The 23,950-nt window shown below is 43.8% G+C and overlaps 1 protein-coding gene across 5 annotated transcripts in view; it reads right to left on the bottom strand.

Annotated features, from left to right (window-relative positions):
- The window catches only part of NELL2 (neural EGFL like 2), a 1,115,698-nt gene extending 1,092,030 nt beyond the window's left edge, over positions 1 to 23,668 (bottom strand). For 2 of the 5 annotated variants that reach the window (XM_078674273.1, XM_078674277.1), the window contains exons 1-2: positions 23,154 to 23,654; positions 22,532 to 22,660 (exon numbers count right to left, since the gene is read on the bottom strand). In XM_078674273.1, coding sequence (XP_078530399.1) covers positions 22,532 to 22,660; positions 23,154 to 23,205 — 181 coding nt within the window. In that variant the 5' untranslated portion in view covers positions 23,206 to 23,654. Of the gene's footprint in view, positions 1 to 22,531; positions 22,661 to 23,153 lie in introns of all 5 variants that reach the window. The other 3 variants (XM_078674276.1, XM_078674275.1, XM_078674274.1) reach the window with 3 other exon arrangements.
- Positions 23,669 to 23,950: the final 282 nt, after the last annotated feature.

The raw sequence follows: 23,950 nt of genomic DNA, 5'->3' as shown, positions 1-23,950 counted from the left end.
AATGCCGAAGGAAATTCCATTGTTTCATGATCTCTGCCAACCATCTTAAAGAAGTGGCAATAATGATATAGGATGTTTGTTGAACTGTGAATATGAGAGAGAACAGACATTTTTAAAAATATTTTTTATGTATATTATGTTCAGATCAGTCTTCATCTACATTGTATAATGTCAAATTTATTTTTTCACTAGTCATTTTGGAGTTTTATGACAAAGAAAATGTGTGCATATAATTATAGCTGGTATTATGTGTTGTTTATTTAGTTGATGCATTTTGGGGGTGTTGAAAAATGGTCAGCATAGGCCCGCACTCTCCCAGTTTCTTGGAGAACATACATTGATCTTCTCACATAGGTGTGACTTTCCAACAGCTATTTTTCACAAGCGACCAGAGGCTGAGCAAGGAAGTCACATGCTCCTGGTGGGATATCCTGTTGATGTATTCTTGTAACCTACAGCTGAACCTGATGTTTGCTGAACCTAGATTAACTGTGGATTCCAGACTGGTTACTGCATTCATGGGACTTCATAACAGTTACCATTTAAATGTAGGAGAAAGTCTTTTAATCCCCATACAAGGGGAAACAACCATTACAACGCAGTCATTACAACACACTACATTTACAAGGCATTCATTACAACGCAACTGCCTTTACATCGCATGCCATTACAATGCATGTCACTACAACGCATGCCATTACAATGCATGCCACTACAAGGCATGCCATTACAACGCATTATAAGGTAAATAATTGGGAATAGTCATTTTTACCCCTACACCATCCAACACTTACCCTACTGTTGCACTAACTGGAGTAGGAATAGTAGATCTTACCTCTACACTATCCAACACTTACCCTACTGTTGCACTCACCGGAGTGGGAATAGTAATTTTTACCCCTACACTATCCAATACTTACCCTACTGTTGCCCTAAAAGTATTATGCATTGTAATGGTATGCATTATAATGGTATGTAGTGTAATGGAATGCGTTGTAAATGAAGTTTCTAAAAATGCGTTGTGATGGCATACGTTGTAGAATCATGTGTTGTAATGGATGTTGCAATGTAAAAACCGTGTTCCCATACAAAAAGCCATGTCAGACTAAAAACTCTGCTCCCTTGCTGCTCCTTTCAAATGCTTGTTCTTAAAGAAGCTTTTCCCAATACCTAATTTTGTTAAATTCAATTTTAAGAACGCCATAGAGCTGAGACAGAAAAAGGTGTTCAGTGGTACTGATAAAACACACAAGATGATGGACGGAATGTTGCACAATGGCAAAACATTCACCCCCAGTCACAGATCTGGGTTAAATCCATCGTTTTTTTTGCTCACCAAGCCACCCCAGTTCAGACATGGCCATATGCAAATCAGTCTTGACCCTGTGCCTCATGGGAACAGTGCAGACCGAACTGCCAGAAAAAGGTGTTCAGTGGAACTGATGACTCTTTAGAAGTCAGATTATGTAAAGACCCAATTAGCGCCCAATTAGCGCCCTCGGAAGATCCGATACTGTCCTTGGCTAGCAGCTAGGCTCTATGCCTTGGCACCATCTCACTGAGCGAACCACAAATGACCTTTAACAGTGTTCTCAAACCATAGATTGGATTTGAAGACCCGTATTACAGGATCTGTGCCTAGATGTGAGGGTCTGTGTCCTCTAATCTATATATGGGAGATCTATGACTTCCACAACAGAATTGACTCTTATTTTTCATGTGTGTGGCAGTATTGGTCGCTCTGGGAACCCAGACTCCCACATCATTGCCTTCCTTCCCTCTTATGTGTGTTATGATACTTTTTTTCCAGGATGCAGACTTAAGTGTCTCACATCCTGTGATAGCCACCAAAATTTCAGTTTTCAGTACAAGCCAGATACCAGATTTTGGCGGATTTAAATCTCTGCCAAGAACTTGCATAGCCACATTGGACAAATAGAAATAATTCCCCTTGTCCAATCAAACAAATGTATTTTTCAAGACTGTTACCAGCTATCTGTTTTGTTTATTTCAATTGATTCCTATTCTTTTGGATTGTTTACAAATCAACTGATTTTTAATGAAAACAAAAAGGGTCACAAGTGTAACCAGCCCAAGTCACCTCCCAAATTGTTGCAGAGTCAAAAGAAGCCATTCTTATGGCAAGCTCAAAATAATCTAACTACACAGTGGCAATTCATATTCATGTTTATATTTGTTTGGCTTCATTTATTGCACCACCTGTAGTGGTTTAAGACCCACATTTCACTAGGCTTCTATCATACCTATGAAATACTGCCACACTTTATATAATTTCTGGGCAATATTGATTTAATTAAAGTGGAGGCCTACACTCCGATGCAGCTAGGAAATCATTCCGACCAAATAGGTTTGGGAATGTTTTCCGACCGAATCGGATTGACAAAGTCAACCGACAGAGTACAATGCATCTGGATGCTTCCAGATACGATTTAATTGGACTCCCATTGACTTCAATGGGAGCCTTTGTTCCGACTGAATGCTTAGGCTCCCATTGAAGAATGGGGTGGCTGAGGGTGCCTGCCACACTTTGCATGGCTGGTAAGAGGGGACAGATGGGTACCCCCATGGGCCCGATTGGGAAGGCTGTGGGTGCAAGGGGGCCCACTATGGGTCGCCAAAGTCTGATTCAGACTGCTGATTTGAGTCGTACAGCACGATTCAGAAAGGCTGTCGGAATACAGCATAGTACTCTGTAGTTCCGAAACGTGGCCTAAAGAGCATACGATTCATCAGAATCAGGCCCTCAATCGGAAAGACACGTTCCCAACCCAATTCAGATGGAGCATATGCCGTTAGGAGGCCTTCCTAACTGCATCGGAATCTGGCCCTAAGTGTGACAGTGAATTCATATAAACTATTCTGTAGTCATTTACCACTGACCATTGTGTAATCAACATTCTATTAATGAAAGATAAACATAACGTGCACAATGCAGCACACATAGAAAGAGCACAAATTGAGTAGAATATTAATATTTTCTCCTCGTATTGCCATTCTAAGTCCAGGTATTCCTTGGTGTTCATTTTTGGTGCTGCCTCTGCCTTGTAAATCTGAGGCAGCGTCAAAAAACAATGGGTGTTGAGGTGGAACTCCCAATGCAACACCCAATGCAAGCCCCTTTGCCGCAGAGGACTGCAGCGGAAAGGGGAATATTTACAAGGTGGTGTTAAACCACGTTAAGTGGATTAGCATCACCTTGTAAATATGAAAATAGGGCTAGGCCACCAAAGCGTAAAATAAAGTAAGGCTCCAGTGGTGATAGGGGCTTGTGCATATGCCCCTATATCTGGTACCCATGAAAACCTGTAATACTTGCCATGGTTAACAAGAATTTGACATCTTATAAACAGTTCTTCAATTGAAAATTGCACAAAGGAAAGAATGTGTGTATCCAATCTATGGTAGCCCACTTATTGATATAGTCTTTTCCATTGTGTCTATCAATCAGGATCTAATTACTTTCATAGTCCAGAAGAATTTTCTTGACCTGCATGGCAAATAGTAGGCTCAGATACATGTATACTGCAAAGGTTCATAAGTGCCTGAATATTGATCCTCTGCATCTTATTAACAATGTGAAAGAGATAGACCAATACAAATATTTATTCACCCTCACACATTTTTAAATATTGATTGTTTAGGATCCTGTTTGACCCAAGCACTAGGGTCTCTAACCTAGATCAGCTGCCTGGAATGCAGGGAAATCTGGGCACTCAGGAAAAAGACTGACTCTAAATACGATGCTGGAAATATAGATTCTTCAATCAGATCTTCCAAGTGATAGATGCAGAGCAGTATGATTAAGTATGCCACACTATATGTGTGAGAGCTTAACTTATGTGATTCTCACCAAACTGAATGTTCACTGAAGCACAAGGCCATATGGGTATAGTAGTAGATTTACTGCCAGACATTGCTGGCAGATTAGTACAACATGTGTGGTAATTAATGACCTCAGAAAGCAAAGAGCTTCAAATTTCTCAGACAGTAATTATGAACAATAGCTCCTAACCGTAATGGTGGTCCAATGCCCCATGCATTAATGCGCGTCAATGAGCCCAGGCAGCAGACCATCAATAGCCTCAGACTGTTAAGATCATAAAAGTCCTAAGGCAGTAACAAGTGTCAATAATGCACCCTGGCCATAATGAACACCAGTGGCCACAGATATTTATGAGTATAAGTTACCTTGAGCAGCAATCAGCGTTAATATCCCCAAGCAGAAACAAATATCAACCTAGACTCAAAGTAGAAATGACCCTCAATTGCCCCAGGCAGTAATGAGCATCAATATTACATCTAGGCAAAAATGAACGTCGCTTGAATTAGGCAGTAATGATTATTAATACCCACAGGTAATATTTAGGGATGTGCGAAATTCGTGCTATTTGCTTTATATTTTATTACTTCAAAATTACGTATGATTATATAAAATATAAATCCATCATTTTGTGCTATGTTTTAGCTCAAAATACCATCCTGTGTCAATTTCTGTCTCAACAATGTATTTAAACAAGAGCACTGTGAACAATAGCCCCTCTGGTTCTATTGTTCTCATGCATTTGCTGTAAATTTTACCATTGGTGATAAATTGTTACATCGAATGGTGCAAAAGTGGCGTAATAGCACAATTTCAGGAGTTTCACATAACAACCGTAATGTGAATTTCCCAAAACTAAGGCGCATTACACCTGCATAACTGACAATTTACCCAGGCCTGGTGATAATAAATATCAATGGACCAAGGCAGTAATGAACGGCAATTGTCGTCGTGAACATTTAGCAAAATTTGCAATAATCTATAATGCACAGTGTAAGCACTACTAAAGGAAAATAGACATTTTTCATTTTAATCTCTCTCATGGTTCATGATTACTGGGAGAGATTACACATAGGTAACAGCATTACAACTGCAGAAATACAGTAATTCAACACCCATACTACAATTGTTCTGCAGTTTTCCACACTTAACTGTGTCCACAGACAACGAAATATTTGATACAGGTGTACCTCCTTCAAAAGCCAGGGTTTGGTGGGTTTTGCCATCCCCCACCCGCCCCCCAGCCCCTCGAAAACTAAAGTGGCACGTATGTTCCCCCTAAGTTCCTGGCAGGAGTTGCACAGGAAGAAATATGAGGGCAATTAACAAATGTCATAGAATGATGATCGCAATTGTTAACAGTGCACTGGGACAGCTCTCAGCTGCCCTGGTTTCCCTTCTCCTGCATGAGCATGTGTCAGAAGGAGGCTCGATTCTGCTGATAGCTGCCCTGGAGTTCTGATCGCAATAGAAGAATTGACACTAGAAAAGCTGTCAGCCACCCTGGTCATTCACCTCCTGCAGAAGCATGGGGGAGAAGGAGGAACTGCACATTTGGCAGCTGAACCTGTGTTATATTCACAATTGGGAACGTAACACTTGATGGCTGACAGGCATGCCTGTCACCTTATCCTGCTAAGAAATGAGCAAAAAGGAGGTCTAGTCTGGGGCATCTAAAAGCTTCCAACATTATAATTTAAATGGTGGCACTGAGGCAGCTGTCAGTTTCTGCCGGTGTCGATTACTTAAGAACACTGTTATGTTCTTCTATGCCAATCAGGTTGGAATGTGATTCAACATTCTAGAATTATTAGAGAATGTGGTGGGGGTGGAACTCTAGCGTTAGCAGTTGGAGGTGGACACAGAGAAAGCCACTGCTCCCGTTGGTTGATGTGATGTTATCCAATATTTCTGCTAGAACTTACTTGGTGTGGCGGCTTTGTATTATCCAGACAACTTAACAGTTGGCGACGAGTTCCCTGGGAGGAGACAGGCATGCTGATCATCACCCTCTCCTGAACCCATGTCATCAGCATCGTGATCTGTACATGACCGGTGTTGACTTCTCAAGAGACAGTTTCTCTGAACTGGAAGGCATTGCTGGCAGAGCGGTGTGTCTACACGGCTGGCATTTGGATAATGGCACGGCTGGCTTTTAAAAAGGTGCAACATGCAGGCCTGAGTGCCACCAAGTTTTTTTATGGAAATATTGTAGAAGCGACATGCCATCGGTTTTCTAACAGTCCTCGTTTGATTGGGTGTGCTGCTCTGTGAAGTCAGTTAAATGTAGGGAAGAGAAGCATCCCATCGGTTTGCCACGGGAACAACTGAAGCAACGTTGAGTGGTTATCGAGGGCCGTTTGAGGTCGGGATGACTTCGAAAACTTCACAATGCCATCTTTAGTGCGTCTCACTGCTGTTACGTGACACCATGCTTTATTGGACACGCTACATCAGCAGTGGGGTGCCGTTTTGAGGCAACGCATCATTGCCATTTTGGATTGGGCGCACGGCACAAACGTACAACTGCAATTTTGGATTTCACATGTGTTTACAGCGACACTCCTGTTATGATTATTGATTGCTTTGCACACCTTGGCACTGTAATGCGAAATCTATAAAGTAGCAAATCTGGAATACTGTGCTTAGTTTTCAGAAGGAAATTGAAGTTTGGATTGCTAGGTACTGTTAACATTCTGGGTGCCATTAGTATTTACACCATGGGTGCACAACGACCGATTATTCTACTCAGTCACACCATTCATTTAAGCACTGGTGTCTGCCAATTTGCCTCCATCTCCAGTTTTTTTTCTATATCAAAAGGGTGGAACATCTATTGCCTTGAAAAGATACAAGGATCTTTTCAACTCGTATCTTATAGCGGCTGGAGGTGAAAAATTATCGACAGCAAGGAAACAAGCAGTACTTTTGCGCAACTTGGTTGTGGATGGACAGAGCATATATGACAGCTTAGAGACAATGCCTGTAGAAAATATAAGAGGATGATGCTAGAGATGTATACGAGATATATTTATGTTATAGAAACATTTTGAAGATATGATTAATGTTGTTTTTGAGCGTCACAAATTTTTTATGAGGGTGCAAGGAAAGAATGACAGTGTGGGGAACTCTGTTGCATGTTTAAGGACCCTGGTACACACTTGAGATTTTGATATTTTGGCTGACTTCTTGGTTCGGGATCAGTTGGTAAATATAATGAGTGAGTCCAAGAAAAGTTATTGATGAAAAATCCCGAACTTAGAGATGCGTGATTTCCCATTTGCTGCACTCACCAGTCAGGCATCAGAGTCAACCAGTATAGGTCAAGTCTGGTTGATTTGGTTTCTAAAGCTAAATCAGAGGAGAAACACTTGTTGAGTAATAGTGACAGAGCAAGAACACTAGATTTAAATGATTTCACTGAGCGAACCTTGGGCATTCTGTAAATAGCCACCAAAGCCACCTGACAAACTCCATATGAAGGAAGTGTGGCAAGAAGGGTCATTATCAAAATGCATGATAGTGAATGCACACCTTCCCTTTTAAATCGATTAATTTTTAGCTTTGACTGCCTTGAATACATGCAAAACAGCTTCAATACAGAGGGGGACCCCACATCAATCTAAGGCAGGTAGACGGGAAAAGAAACATCAAAAGCAAAACGGGTACCTGCCCTATGGATTTGAACAAAAAGGCCTAGGAGAGGTCCAAATATATAAATACAAAAACACCTAAGCCCAAGCAAATTACACCGCACAAACAGGTTTATTCATTTAGTATCAAAATTTATTTTTCAGGAATGAATTTTTTCAAGGGACTGCTTTTTTTATATAAACTAATACATAAATATATTTCGTGGGTTAACCTACACTGAGATAAATAAACACAATAATAAAAATAAGTAAATGGTGGTTCAGATTCCGCTCTAGCATATCAACAACATTCATACGGCATTCATTCTCTAATCAAACAGCACCAAGCGATGATGGTTGTAGATAAATTTTGATACTAAATGAATAAACCTGTTTGTGCGGTGTAATTTGCTTGGGCTTAGGTGTTTTTGTATTTATATATTTGGACCTCTCCTAGGCCTTTTTGTTCAAATCCATAGGGCAGATACATGCAAAACAGCGCCGTGACCGTCCCTTCACAGCTTCACAAAGATGCTTTAAAGAGGGCAACGTGCCCCCAACTGCTGCACAGCTGAAATGAGGAGACTTTTCTCCTAAGTGACTCATATTTATTCAAGTAATCCATAGTGTTCCATGGTAATCCCATACAGTGATCAATGTATTCCCAATCTTTTAACCCCATCACTGCAGGGTGTTTTCCCCCCGCTGTGCGGGGGTAGGGGGCCGCGCGCAGCGCCGCTGTGCTTGTGACGAGCTCAGCTTGTCGTGAGGCACAGTGGAGATGCACTCAGGACGAGCTGAGCTCGTAACAGCCACACCCGTTTTGGAACGTTCAGCACAGCGGGGAAATTATCCCCGCGTGCGAACGTTCAAAAGTGACTCATATTTATTCAAGTAATCCATAGTGTTCCATGGTAATCCCATACAGTGATCAATGTACTCCCAATCTTTTAACCCCTTCACTGCAGGGTGTTTTCCCCCCGCTGTGCTGGGGGAAGGGGGGCCGCGCGCGGCGCCGCTGTGCTTGTGACGAGCTCAGCTCATCGTGAGGCACAGTGGAGCTGCACTCATGACGAGCTGAGCTCGTCACAGCCACACCCGTTTTGGAACGTTCAGCACAGCGGGGAAATTATCCCTGCGTGCGAACGTTCCAACGGCTGTGATGAGCTCAGCTCGTCATGAGTGCAGCTCAACCGTGCCTCATGACGAGCTGAGCTCGTCATGAGCACTCAACGGGTTAAAGACACCCCAGAGACAGCCAGATGATGATTGAATGTTTATTACGCATTTTCATATATCATATGTCGCCTTAAGCTTGGCCATAGATATGTGCTTTTAACATTCCTTCGAGGTAACACAGTAATAACCCAATGCATTTCGAACTCTTATAAGTTCTTCCTCAGGGGTACTGTAATAAATTAAAAAAAGACTGTATAAACAATAGATCAAAAACACAAACCTATATTAACTGTGCATAATTCCATGAGCAAAAAATGTTCTTTTATCAAGCATTGACCATGCCCCACCCTTCCCTCGACTCCCCTAATGAACTCTCATGCTTGGTTCTTTCTTTGTTGTTGAGCACGCAAGAAGACACGTATATTTGGAGCCACTGGTTCCGGTAGCAAGGTAATTAGAATACAGCAGCATTTTTTATAAATGCAAGAACAGCTTGGGGAAAGGGGAGAGTATTTGCACGATATTGTGTCTCTGTGTAGTTTTGATTATTTGAGAAAATAAGTGGGAGGATTTAAATGGGTAGCACGTGAGGGTTCAGGAAGTTTATATGCATTAGTGGTGCGGATAATTTTGCAGATGATTTCAATTATTTTAACACGAGAGTTCATTAGGGGAGTACAGTGAAGGGTGGGGCATGGTCAATGCTTTATAAAAGAACATTTTTTGCTCATTGAATTATGCACAGTTAATATAGGTTTGTGTTTTTGATCTATTGTTTATACAGTCTTTTTTCAATTTATTAAAGTACCCCTGAGGAAGAACTTATTAGAGTTCGAAATGCATTGGGTTATTACTGTGTTGGCTCAAAGGAATGTTATTTTACACATATCTATGGTCAAGCTTAAGGCAACATATGATATATGAAAATGCGTAATAAACATTCAATCATCATCTGGCTGTCTCTGGAGTGTCTTTAAAAGATTGGGAGTACATTGATCACTGTATGGGATTACCATGGAACACTATGGATTACTTGGATAAATATGAGTCACTTTGGAGGAAAGTTTCCTCATTTCAGCTGTGCAGCAGTTGGGGGCACGCAAGTTGCCCTCTTTAAAGCAAGAAGGGTCATTATACCAGGGTTTGCAATGGTGAGACGGGTCAGGACAAAGGATCTGACTCAGTGTCTGATGAGTTAAATATTGTACTGAATGTAAAGGCAAATCCAAGTGATATAGATGGTGATCCCTCGTGCCAGATTCCCCTGTGACCGTTCTCCTGTCTATCTGTCTAGCTTGCCCGCAGTCCGCTACCATCTGCTGCATGTCTACCTGCTGTCCTCTGTATGTGCCTCCTCGGCTAATTTCTTGCTCTGTTTTGCCTTTTCTGCTCGTTTTTCTGCTCTCTGATTTGCTTTTCCTGCTCGTTTTTCTGTCCTCTATTTGCCTTTCTGCTCATTTTTCTACCCTCTGTTTTGCCTTTCCAGCTAGTTTTTCTGCCCTCTGTTTTGCCTTTTTCTGTTAGTTTCTTCCTCTTCACGCTGTTTCCCTCTGCCTGCTGTTCCCTTCCTTCTGCCACCCAGCACCCTATGTTCTGCCCAGGACCTACTTAACCCCTCCGCTGCGCTGAATGTTCCGCGCTGGTGCGGAACGTTCTATTGCGCGGGAGGGGCCGGAACATTCAACAGACGTGCGCAGCACTACCGAGGTAGTGCACGCAACGTCCGATGAATGTGGCAAGCACTGAAGGGGTTAATGGAGGCCACAGCGCGAGCCCATTTAGCAGGTCATTGTGCCAGCATCCCCTGCAACAGTTCTTCAGTCCGCTACCCTCTGCTGCCTGTCTTTCTGCTACACTCTGTGCCTCCACTGCTCATTTATTGCTCTGTTTTGCCTTTTCTGCCCTCTGTTTTTCCCTTTCCAGCTCGTTTTTTCCCTCTGTTTTGCCTTTTCTGTTTATTTTTCTGCCTTGTTTTGCCTTTTCTGTTAATTTTTCTTCCTTCCGTTTTGCCTTTTTCCACTAGTTTCTTCCCTCTCCCTGCCGTTTCCCTCCTCACGCCACCCAGCACCCCTCTCTCCCCCCAGGACTTACTTAATGGAGGCTGCAGCATGACCCCATTAAGCAGGTCCTCGTGCCAGCTCTCCCTGCAACGGCTCTCCTGTCCAGCTTGCCTGCAGTCACCCACCTTTTTCTGCCTGTCTACCTGCTGCCCTCTGTTTGTGCTTCCTCTCCTCATTTCTTGCTCTATTTTGCCTTCACTGCTCATTTCTCTGCCTCCTGTTCTGCCATTTCTTCTCATTTTCTGCCCTCTGTTTTAGTGCTTGTTTTTCTGCCCTCCATTTTGCCTTTCCTGCTAATTTTTCTGCCCACTGTTTTGCCCTCTTCTGCTCTGTTTTGTCTTTTCTGCGGATTTTTCTACCCATTGTTTTGCCTTTTTATGCTTGTTTTTCTGCCATTTGTTTGGCCTTTTTTTCTGCTCACTTTTCTGCATTATTTTGCCCTCCTCTGTTCAGTTCTGCCTTTTCTGCTAATTTTTCTGCCCTCTGTTTTGCCTTTTCTGCTCGTTTTCCTGCCCTCTGCTTTGCCTTTTCTGCTCATTTCTTCCCCCTTCCCGCCCTTTCCTCAAGACCTTGCTTTTCAACAGAGACATTGCACCCCAGCACCCAGATACAATGCAGCACTCTGCAAATGCTGATTGATTGACTGATTGATTTATCCTATTGTCATGTCAGAATGATCTATCACCTTAAATGACAAAAAAGTGGTGGTGTTGGTGGACTCAGGGTGGTCCTGCACCATGGTGGTGGATAATTTTTGGGAGGGAATGTTCAGAGACCAGTGCATTTTCCTTTTCCCACTAGACATCAAGACAGTAAGCTATGGTGACACCAGAATTGAGGTTTTGGGATACACAGTGATGAAAATGAAATTAAATGACAAAGAAACCATTGGGAAAGTATATATATAGCTTAGCAGGGAGATAACCTATTGGGATGGCATCACCAACACGACATGGGTATCACTCTTTACCCTAATGCCTTGTAACAAGTTATGAATATGTCATGTGAGCATGAGGATATATTACTTCTGCTTCCTAAGGCATTCAGTGAAAAGTTGGGCCTTTTAAAAAACTTTGAGCACAAAATCATACTGAAGAACATTGTATCACCTGGCGTGCATACGGTCAGGAAATTCCCAAATCTAATGCTGAAACCTCTCAAAGAGGAGATCCAAAGTTTGACAAATGAGGGTGTCATTGAAGAAATATAATCCGCTGCGTGGTTGGGTCCAGTGGTGTTAGCCCGCACGATGGTGCTAGGCGCATCCAGCTGTGTGTGGACCTCAATGAGTTAAACAGACACATCTGGGTTGCTCGCCAACCTCTTCCTAACATTTCAGGGACTTTGATGATGCTTGGTGGTGCCAGAGTTTTTAATTTGATGGACCTATCATCTGCATACTACCAGGTTAAATTGCATGATGACTCTAGGCATCTTGCTTTTTTTGTTACCCCTTTCGTTTCATCAGAATGCCATTTGGGTAGGCATCAGCTGCTGCTGCTTGTTTTCAGAGAGTGATGAAAAGATTATTGAGGGATGTCCCTAATATATTGTTCCTACAGGATGATATCCTAATTTATGGTAAGAGTATGACTCTGCATGATGTTACATTGAAAGTGTTGTTGGGGAAATTGGCAGAGGCAGGAACAACACTAAGAAATGAAAAAAGCATATTTTGGGTAACTTCACTAATGTATTTAGGTCACACCATATCAGCTGATGAAGTCAAACCTAAATTCAAACTGGCAGATTCTATCTTGAAAGCACCTGTTCTGCAGGATGATGATCAAGTGAGATCTTTCCTGGAAATGGCGGCGTTCTACTCCATGTTTGTTGAGAATGTTTCTAGTTTAGCTCATCCTATCAGATCCCTTTTAGGAAGGGTAACAAATTCAGTTGGACAGAGGATTGTAATTTGGCTCTCAAGTTTGTTAGAGAAAGTAAGAGCAAATGCCCACCTTAGGACATTTTGATGTAAAGAAGAAAACCTTTTTAACTACTGATGCCAGCCTCAAAGATATGGGAGATTATTGTCACAGGTTACTGGCAGTGATGAGAGCATGGTTGCACTCACTTCACGTTCGCTCAAAGGGACAGAAGAATGGTACTCAGTAGTAGAAGTAGTAGAAGGCCCTGGTGTATGTTTGGGCAATAAAACATTTCAAGTTTTATCTCTGGGGCTTACCTTTAGTGGTCCGATCTGATCACAGACCCTTGTCACAATTGTTTGCTACAAGGAAAGATGACAGATTCCCCTCTAGGATTAAGAGATGGGTGGAAGGTGTGAGAGAATTTAATTTAAATTTTGAGTACTTCTTTGGCAACAAAAACAGTGTTGCAAAGCGTCTGTCCAGACTTCCCATTGATAGCATGGTTAATATCCAGGATTTCCAGGATTTGTGTAAAGTTAATTGGGTCTGTGAAAATGCCATTCAAAAGGAGGAGTGAAGAAAAGCAAGAGAGAGGCACACTGATGCACAATGTCCCAAGAGTTGTGAGAGGTTGGCCAGAATATAGATCTCTTTTGGAAAATCAATTGGGTTACTGGAATGTCAGGGAAGAATTAAATTGGACAAGAGATGAGTTAATCAGTGGTGAGAGAGTCATTCCTCGTGACATTCTGAGAGAGAAGGTTGTGGATTTGGCACATGAGGGTACCCTTGGGAGAAGTCTTACCAGGACCAGGGTAGCCAAACTTTATTGATGGCCAGGATTAGATTGGCAGGTTGAATGAGTAGTTAAGGATTGTGACTTGTGTGCCAAGAAGGACAAGAGCAAGACAGTTGTTAGTGCACCATTGTCACCAATTGCTATTCCAAGTGAACCTTGGAAGAAACTTGGTTTGGATTTTGTCGGTCCTTTCCATCCTTTACCTCAAAATAAATGTATTTTACATTACTGGTGGACTATATGTCCAAATGGGTGGACACGAAATGTGTGAATTAGTTGGACACCAGGGTAGTAATGGAGTTCCTAAAGAGAGAATTCACTAAAGGAGGTATAACAAGTACATACTGACTGACAATGGAGTCTAATTGACATCTCAACAGTTGCAAGAATTCTTAAAGGGACTCTCCATTGAGCATCTCAGATGGCACTATACTCACCACAAGCCAATGGCCTGGCAGAACATATGAATAGGTTGGTCAGGTCAAGTGTGCAGACAGCAGTTGATTAAAAGGTGCCTTTAGCTAAAGTTTTGAATGAGTTCTAGTGTCACACCGCAATGCTCCCAACTTACTAACTTCCAAATCTTTTTTCTCCTGGATAAGCGAAAGGGTGGGAAACGCTAAGTTGAATCCTGCGTGGGTGAATGGTTGAATTCATGATTCGGGACGGCTGTATGATGTAACATATTTAAGTTGTTGCAAAGCTCAAGATAAGGCCTTGAGGAAGAGTTACCAAAACAGATATGGAGAACGGTATGATCAAAAGAAGTGTGTAAAAACTGTACCTTGGAGTGTTGCTGAATTAACCTTAGTGAAGAAGCAAAGGTTTGTGAGGAAAAGGCGTTTTTTGGTTTTTTATGGGACCTTTGTCAATAATAGCTATGGAGGAATGTGGTGGAATTTGAGAACAGTGATGTCTGGGGTGTGTCCAGACTGGTAATATGGGAAATTATTTCTAGAAGCAATCTTCAACTGCCCATTGATAATTCTACCAATGGTCCACCAATGTTCAATGATGGCAGAACGTTATGGGAGTGTAGGCGTGAAGTTAGATCTACACAAAGACCTGGATGGTGGAAGGATTATACAATTGTTATGTTAGTTATGTTATGTTAAAAAAGATTTATTAGGCGCACTAACACCGATTGGTTTCTTGGCGCTACAATTGGGAAGTATTGAGTGGAGGTAACCAGATTTTATTTTCAGAGTATATCAGGTTCTTTGCAATAACTTTTCATCTTGTGTATGCACACACATGTGTACAAGTGTAGAATGTTTAGAGTTACCTTATCAAGTGAAGCTATGTTTTAAATTATTGTTTTGTATTAACTTTTTGTGTTATTTTCTCTGTTGCAATTTTGTAGGGCTATTTTGGGGATCTCATGCTTGTTTAATTCGTATTGTTGTTATTGTCAGTGTAGGGGGGGTGTATGATCTTCAGTGCCAATAAGGTTGGAATGTGATTCAACCTTCTAGAAGTGAATATTCAATTAGAGAATGTGGTGGGTAGTAGAACTCTAGTGTTAGCAGTTGGAGGGGCAGACAAAGAAAGGAACTGCTCTTGTAGGTTGATGGGATCTAATCCAATAAATCTACTAGACCTTACTTGGTGTGGCGGCTTTGTATTATCCAGACAACTTAACAAACACCAATGGCGGGGATAAGTGTGTTGAATGCATTCACTATAAGGCCAAGGACAATGAGCACCAGGGCCCTTCCTGGCCTTAGGCAAGGCGCTGGAAGATTGGTTTTGGGGAGGGGCTATCTCACCCCTCCAAAGTAATTTGGCAAGGCCAGGGAGGTTTTGAGTATTGCACCTCAGCACTTGAACAAGGCTGTGTTTCATGTTTATATTTCCATGGTATGAAGCAATCAAGTGAGGGTTAGAAGTAAAGCCCCTTTCTTATTTTATGCTCTCCACCCTGAAATACAGACACAGGAATGATGTGCATATTTCAAACTCTTCACACAGAAATTCAAACCCTTGCATAAAACTGACCCATCCCCTCAACCACAACACATTCCAAAAGCCCACCAGCCACCCTCACTCAGCCAGGCTGCTTTTCGAACCCCCCCCCCCGCCCCACACACACACACAGATCCAGATTGTGCAGCCTGGTCTTCTCCTACATTGCTCCTAAAGACTGGAAAGAGCTGCCATTGCACATCAGAGACCTCACTTCTATTCTAGAATTCCACAAGAAACTAAAGACGTGGCTTTTCGAATAAGTCACACTGTCAAGCCATAGGCTAGACCAGATTTGTCACTGTTCAAGCTCCAGGATACCCTTCCATGATGGAGCAATCTACACATGGATAACAGAACAAGGGTGCATGCCAAAGGCCTAGCCACATATGCGGCATCAGCTCTCCAGCTCTGCTGTTTTGTTTTCTAATACCTCCAATATTTATGAACATAGGGAGATTTTTTTTAAATATATCAATGGATCTGAGCAATAGTAAACTTCTTAGACGAATATTAGTGTTAATTGCAATAACTGCCTTTTCATGCTACAAGTGCCATTAAATAAATAAACTATTTTGTTGTTCTTTGCATTTCTCTTTTCACGAGTACCAGGAGACAATAAATAGAGGATGTCGCTTTAAAGTATCCAAAATATGCCTACACCACGCCCATATTGTGAGTTTTCAGTAGTGTGTTCCCTCCTAGAAGAAGCTACCCCATCAAAACCGTTTATGAATGGTGTTGCATGTTTTTGGGGCTTTCATAACCCATTTCTGTTCTGCTGTTATGGTCAGAACCAGTTCAGGGACCACAGGGAAATCAGGGGTTATTGGGCCCGAACCATTGCAGTTTACAGAGTCCTGCCTCTTGACTGGCACCTGACCTACTATGACCCTGCAAAACTGAGTACCAAATGCACCCCTTCAGCACCTGGCCCTCAGTAATAGTGAGGCGAGCCATCCATGGCTTCTTAGAGCGTTATTGTAGGGCCAGAGACTCAAAAATCAACAGTGGTGCAAGAGATACATAATTTCTGTCCACATATAGTACGGGTATGTCCATGCAGAAACTAATCACAGTTCACATAAGTGCAATTGCAGACTTACTATGGAAAGTACAAGGAGCTTCCCTAGTTCTGGACCCATAATTCAGTCCATACAATCATCTCAGCGTTGTGTCTTTAAGGTCATGCCATTGTCCCAATCCAATTTTGTTCCATGCATGAGGCACTCATGTGAATTCAGCAATTCATCAGTTCCAGGCTTTATCTAGGTTTTGATGTTGGGGTGTGATGAACATGTGTCCTAGGTTTTTGGGTTAGATGAGGGTGCCGCCTTGCCATCAGCAGATTCTCTCAGCATGTCAGCACGCTGATTGACAACTCGCGCAGGTGACTTTGATCTGATGGCAAGCGATCACATCGAATGGAGGCTGCTCTAGCATACAGCGTCAACAACAGTCCCTAAGGTGCTTGGTTGCGACATCTTCAGCGGGGTCAGAGCATTGCTTAAGGCTGGTGGTGGTTCATTTCAATCTGCCTCGTGTCACGTTTGCTCAAAGCTCCAGATACGTCAGGTCAGGGTTGCTTGCTGCTGCAGAACACTTGGGTGGATCATCACAGCAGTGGTTGCACCTGGCAGGATGAACAGCTGACTTGAGATTAGGCCATGGAGGCTGCAAGGCTGGGCTTCCCCTTCCTGGCATTTGTCTCCAAGCAGGGGTCAGACACTCCTTTCGCTGTCTCATGAGACCAGGAGCTCCAATGTATTAGGCAGACCCACTGCTTCTCTCACCAATATTGAAGAGGTCAGGTGAAGCCCACCCATATCTGGGAAACTAGCTGTAAAAGACAGCAGCCCTAGATCTCAGGATTTGTTCCTGTAATTTGCAGAGTTCCCTCAGTCTAGGATATTAAAGAAACTGGAACAAGTTGGGAAAGTCTAACTCTCACTTTCATAGTCATTTCCAGACAGGGATGTGAATGACACTGTGAAAGGCCTTTTGTATTGTATTGTATGTGTCTTGTAAAGCGCACTGCTGCCCTGAGGCGTTGTGGCGCTGTAGACCGCTGGGGAACCCGTCCTGGCTATCCTTGTGAGATGGTCCCTACTGGGTATCTCCAAGGTGAAACCAGGCATCCCCAGCGAATGTGGGGGGCCGTTGTAGAGATGAGGCAAGCTAATGCCCAGAGTTGCCGAGTGTGATCCCTGGTTAGAGTAGGCACCACGGCGAGAATTATCCAGTCCGCTGACCCTGGTCCACGACCCTGCCGCGTCGGGAATTGAACTCTGGTCCCGGGCCGTTCTCTGGTTCCGGGTCTGCCGCCTCTAACCAGTGAGCCACACCACTCCACTAGAGCTGGTTTAGAGCAATTTCTCCTCTTTGTGCATTTCAATCCTGTGGGGCAGACAGAGTCTTTGCTTTTAGTAAGGCTTTTGTCAGAATGGGGAGTGGCAAGGGGTGTATCCATCTAGCTCACCCACTAATAATCAAGTGTGTACCTCTGCGCCTGACTGTCAGCATCCCTTTTGGGAGTAGTATTTGGGGGAAGACAACAAGCAGACCCTTCCTGAAAGATTCCCTCTACACCCAACGCCTCTGAATGCCCACTGTCAGTCCTGGCAGCAGTGGTGTTAGAGAGGTAATGTAAAGGCATCCATCAAATGCTCACTGCTGCCTTTCAGCCCTGTCTCCATCCTCCCACACTTCAAGGTCTGGGGCGGTTCCCTCTAGCCCAGCAACGCCAGCAATAGCTGCTTCCAGCTAGTGCTATGTTGTACAGGGGCCATGCAATGGATTGCGTTAGTCTGGTCCAACATAAACTCACGTTTAAATGCACCGCATACACAGCATCCATGTGCACAGTCACTGTGGAGGTCAGTGCAGCGTCTGGGCGCTACATTCAAGCAGAACTTTATACGAGTGAGGCTGGTAGGTACTCCACTCTTTTTGAATAGGAAAAGGGCCTATTTATGGCTCTCGCATTAAAAACAAATGAAACGCTGCCACCAGTGCTTAACAATTATGTCCATAGGACACAGACAGTAGTCTCATGTCAGTTGAGTATGCTTGGTAGACCCATCCAGGCAACCGAGCCAGGCTATGTGTCCCTCAACATACAGGTGCACCTAGGCCATTGTGTGTGCTCATGACTGCCAAGCACGCTTGACCAAACGATAAACATCCAGAGACCATGCAGCGATGATACTAAAGGCAGAGGTGGCACATTTGCGTTACCATGCAGAGGACTATTCCATCTCTGCAGTTATTCTGTTACTTTACCTTTCATTTGTGAAATGTTGATGTTGGTGGTAAAATAAAAAAGAAAAAGAGGACTGCTTTGTATCATTTTCAGAGTGAATTCAGCCAATCATTCAGTTTTGTTAAAGAACAGAAGGAAAAATCAGCCAATCAAAAAGCTTTGTTCCATTTCATCAAAGTATCTAATATTGTCCATTAGATTTACTGTTATTCAATAACTCATTCTTGCACACCGGAAAAAAACATTTTGATTTGTCCAGCCTAGAAAAGCTACAAATATAGTTAAGCCCTATGTGCATCTCACATCTGGAAGGTTATTGTTCAGCCATTTTCGTGTTATTGCAGGAAAGGTTTCTAATGGGATATCCAACTGAAAACATGTTTGGGGTCCCGCTAACGTCACCATCCACATCAATTCTAACTAAATATAATTTTAGCATAAAGAATCTTCTAAAATGTGTTTGAAAAGTTTGGTGCAGATTTGTTTTCAATTAAAATGAGCTCTTGTACTATTCTATTGTGTCAACTTTAATTACACAGGAGTGAATAACAACTTTGTAATATAGGCATATAAATCAAGTATATCAAATTATATTCACGTATCATTATATGTGTGGGTGTGTGTGTGTGTGTTAGAGATGCACACATAGATATTAAGTCACAGTCAGTACTAAGTGTGACGGTGTTAAATAATCTATAGGACCATCACTTGCTCACTATCTTCTGTCTGCTCTCAGTAATCTCTTAAAACTTCACAGCCAAAATTGAACCAAGTCCTTCTCCTTAGTGAAGGCACAATGCATTTTGATACGTAATTTCTCCTCATGGTTTCTCATCCAGAGACGTGCAGCAATTTACAAGATTACACAAAAAGATGCATTTTTAGAAATAATATAGCCCCATTTCATGAAACGCTCTGATTCTGGAAAGGGGGGGTAACTTGCTCCTGGTAACACACAAAAGTTGTTCTAAGGTTAGTGATAACATAGAAAGGTAAGTACATCTCAATGTGGATACTGCAAACTTAGAATCACAATGTAGTAAGTCCTTGACAACGTGGGAACGCTCTGCCATTCTATTTTCTACACATTTACAGACACTACATGTAACGCTTCATTGTCAGTGCTACGGGCATCCAAAAGTGGGTGCAAAGTAAACCATGTCTGCAGCCACTTTCTGAATAAGCCTGGGTGGAATTTTAATCACGCCGGTGTATTTTCGGGAATTTGGTGTTACGCTTGTGACACAAAATTACCGAAAATTACACCTGTTTGAGTGTTTTTCAGTAATTTAGGCCATAAATAGCTACCCAAGACCACAGGACCTATCCAAGACCACAGGAACAGAGTGCAAGAGACTGCTACCGTTGCGATTTTGTGCTATTTCTTAGTGTAAAATGACTCCTCGGTTCATTTTGGATGCGAGGATGCATTTTCCACTAAGAAAATAGTGCCAAATGCAGGGTTACACTCCTCGCATAACTTCACTCATTCTGCATCGTTTTGCAATAATTGTGCATAATTACGCTCCAGCACATCACACAAGTAACGCCGACCACTAACTCCGAATCAGTCTGATATTACGTATTAACCTAGAAACGGGTCTCTATCGGGCTCTGTTTTGAGCACTGACACGTGCTGTCTGTTTTTTCCCAGATTGCAATGACAGAAGGCACATCATGTGCGCGTGCTCACACTGCTCACTTCTCACTAGTGGAGAGGTTACGGCATGACGTCATGCCAGGTGAGCATTGTAGGGGAAGGGAAATCCTTTAAAGATAGTCATTTACTCTCTGGATTTCCCTTCTCTTTTTGAAACTCCGGAGCAGCAACATTGCCATGGTGTCACCAGGGCTTTAAGTGGGAGCTTTTTCAATATTATATACATGCCATAGTTTATCCTTCTTTATCTTATGCAACTAACAACCACTGACAAAGCCAATAGTCCTGACTTGTTGTTGGTATGATGTTATTTTAGTATCATAAATCTGGATGCAATGAAAGAAACAGCGAAATACAAGTCAGGTGGCACACTATGCTAAGCACAGATTTTTAGCCAACATGTTTTAAGCAACGCCCTTAATTACATTGGTCACGCCCTTTTGAGAGACCCCCAATTTTTTCATCCCACTTAAAGCCCTGCCTGTAGCATTTCCCCACAGAAATCGCTTAAGGGCCATGAGGTCAAAATTGGAAAAATGGGCTGTCTAAAAATGCAAAACGTAGTGAATATATGTAGTGGATATACGTAGACAACAGTGAATTTGAGAGGTTAATCCTGCATTCATTTCCAGATCATACATTCCAAATTCACGTATGTACTTGATAGCTACAAATCTTTCAGATGTGGGGCTTTTTGAAAAATGATTGTTGAATATTTCCTTACAAGCGGTTCAGTACATGGTGTACTAATATCACAATCGCCACATTCTTTTTAGGGATAGCACAGGTGTGATACTCTGCACTCAGTGAGCTTGAAGCAAAGCAAAAGATGGTCAAAACCAAGAAAGGAGCCGTACGACATCACAATAAAAGCGTGGTTGATAAAACATTCATCATTTGATAAAATGGAGGCGATCATACCGGAAAACGTTAACATCTGGGCATGTGACCTTTCACCCCTATGATATCAGCCTCCACCACCACAACAGAAGTTACGCTTACCCCGAAATCAGGGGCATGGAAGGGGAAGGGCCAATAAAGTGTCAAAGGAGAGTGTCTACATCAGGGTTCTCCAAAGTCGGTCCTCGAGGGCTGGATCCGTGCCAGATTGTTGGCACATCTGCATTTAGACAAATGTACTTATCTGAAAAATCTGGCATGGATCCGGCCCTCTAGGACCGACTTTGGAGAACCCTGGTCTACACAGTCGACGTGGGCGCATTTTGAACACCGGCACCTCCCGGCTGCTCCTGGTTGGCCTATCAACCCTCTCCAATGTTCAATGAAACCATAGCTGACCGTGTGCCTGAGGCACATCTCTCATCCGTTCACCAGGCGCTATGACACTACGAAGCCACAAACGTACCACCGGAGGTGTAGTAAATTAGGGAGGCTGCCCTCTGCCGTTTACAACCCATCTGTGGTGCCACAGCACCTGCTGCGCGTAAAAGTTGCCCCCCTAAATTCACGCCAATTGTAGGAAAACAATTACCCATCACGCTTCATCCTCTAGGGGCAAAGGACTCGGCTTGCTCACTGGAGCTGAGAACGTTTTACTTAGCCACGCCCACGTGCTTCGCCTAATATTGTGAGGCACCTGTAAGTGTTCAGTACCAAGCCCACGGGGACAAACGTTTCTGTCCATTACCACCCTCTCTTCCTTGGGAGAGGCAGGCGCTGAAGTTTCTTCGCTAAAAGTCATCCCGAGCGCTCCCTTTCTGCCTAAATGACTGCCGCCCCCATCAGTACACTCTGCATTATTATGCATTGCTTCCCGGGACGCCAAACGCAGCCATCTGTCATCCCTGGTGCCGCTGTACATTAATTACCAGCCCGTCATTCAGAGAGAGGCAAGCCGTGCAAAAAGGAAGAAAACCCCAGAGAGAGGTAGGTGCAGTGAACCCGGGTCTGCACGGGTCACATTGACACTTGTTATCGAAGCATAGAATGGAAACTTGTAGACATTACAAACAGTGTTAGTAGTAAAATATTGTGATGACATCAGTGCTGCAGCCCGCTTTTCCACAGCTTTCACGACTAACAGAAGATATTGCCTTCAAATGTACAGAGCCGAATGTCCATGCCAGCGGGGTCCCCACAGTAATCATGACTTCCAAACATTACCAATTTGCGCAAACCTGCGCAAATTACTTCAGCTGCCTATGCTTCCTTTTTACCAAATTTGCAAACCCTGTAAGCGCTTAGAAATGTTTTAAGTATCATGAAACACTATATATGTGGAATATGCGAGAGTACAATTACCGTGAAAGAAGAAGGCTTTGCTCTCGTTGTGCGACCCTTGCACCTGCAGCACCCCAACTGTGGAGTCTCCCAGATGCAGTTCCTTCAGCACGTCAATCTGCAGGGAGGGGTCAACACCAAACCCTAAAGCTGGGCCGAAAACACAAAAAACAAAGGCAGTCACATGTTAGCATGGGCTACCAAGTGTCATAATGTTGCTAGACACGCTTCTACACAGAGTCAATGCGTCACACACAGATGCAATGCCACGGAGAGTCGTGGCGAGGGGGCCCTTGTGCCTGTGTGCCACGGATGGGTTCTACACCCGTGACTACACTCGCTCCGTTACAGCAACATGCTACTTTAAACAGACTATGTAGCGAAATACCTTTCACGGGTACGCGCTCTGTGCTTCTGACACTGCACATGTAGGTAATGGCAGGAGCACGTCACTACTACTGCTGTTTACTAATGCCAATAAAATGTGCACGTTCCCGCGTTGCACCCTGAGCAGTATTTGCTATTTTACCCCAGTAGCTATGGATTCCTGACGCTCTACCACAGCGGCCACGCTTCTCCCGCCACGACGGCAACCACCCGCTGATATCCAGCTGCCCTCTCTATCGCCACCAACACCACTTACCGGCTCTGAGGCAGAAAGCAACACAGAAAGTGCCCAAGAATATCGACTCCATGCTGAAAGGGTTTACATCCACATCATAGTTTCCCTTCCAAGTTTAGGCGAGGTTGTTCTCCGAGATGCCCGCTGTCCACTCAGCACCACACGGGGATCCACAGAGGCAGCTGAAAACTTGGAGTCCCTAGCAGAAGCATCATTCCTCAGAAAACGCGTTCCAGGGAGCAGCGCATCAGTAAAGACAAACGGTGACCTCCGGGGCTTTAATCCTAATCCCAGGAAAACGCACGCGATGGAACAAATGAAAAAAAACAACGCCCTCGGGCCCTCCGAGGGACTCCGGTCCGCGGTGAGCTGCGGGGGGCTGAGCCGGGACACAGCCCGATCCAGGCAGCTGGGGGCAGTCAGTGCCGGGGGAGGGGTGGAGAGCAAGGAAAGCGGAGCTCCGTGTCCCTTTCTCCCGTCTGCCGCGCGAGCCTCGGCGTTTCTGCTGTGACACAAAACACTGCAATTTAGATCAGGAGCAGCTGCATGCCCACGGCGGGCTCCTCCTGTCTCTTCTCTGTCTGCTCCTCCTCCCCTTCGAGCGGAGGCGCGGGGGGCAGGGGGTTCGATCCTGTTCCCTCACCCACTTTTGGAAGACAGATGATGCTGTCGTCTTTCTGGGACACCGCATCTCGCACGGAGCCTCATTAGCATGGTTTGTGCGCGCAGGTCCCCGCGGTGGGGGAGAGCCGTTCACGCGGCACAGAGCACCACACTCCACCACACTCCTGCCGGGAGGAGAGGTTTCAGCACCGCTG

The sequence above is a fragment of the Lissotriton helveticus genome, chromosome 1_1, assembly GCF_964261635.1.
Source record: "Lissotriton helveticus chromosome 1_1, aLisHel1.1, whole genome shotgun sequence".
Classification (NCBI taxonomy): domain Eukaryota; kingdom Metazoa; phylum Chordata; class Amphibia; order Caudata; family Salamandridae; genus Lissotriton; species Lissotriton helveticus.
Note: the sequence above shows the minus strand (reverse complement) of the source record. Positions and strands in the feature narration are given on the sequence as shown.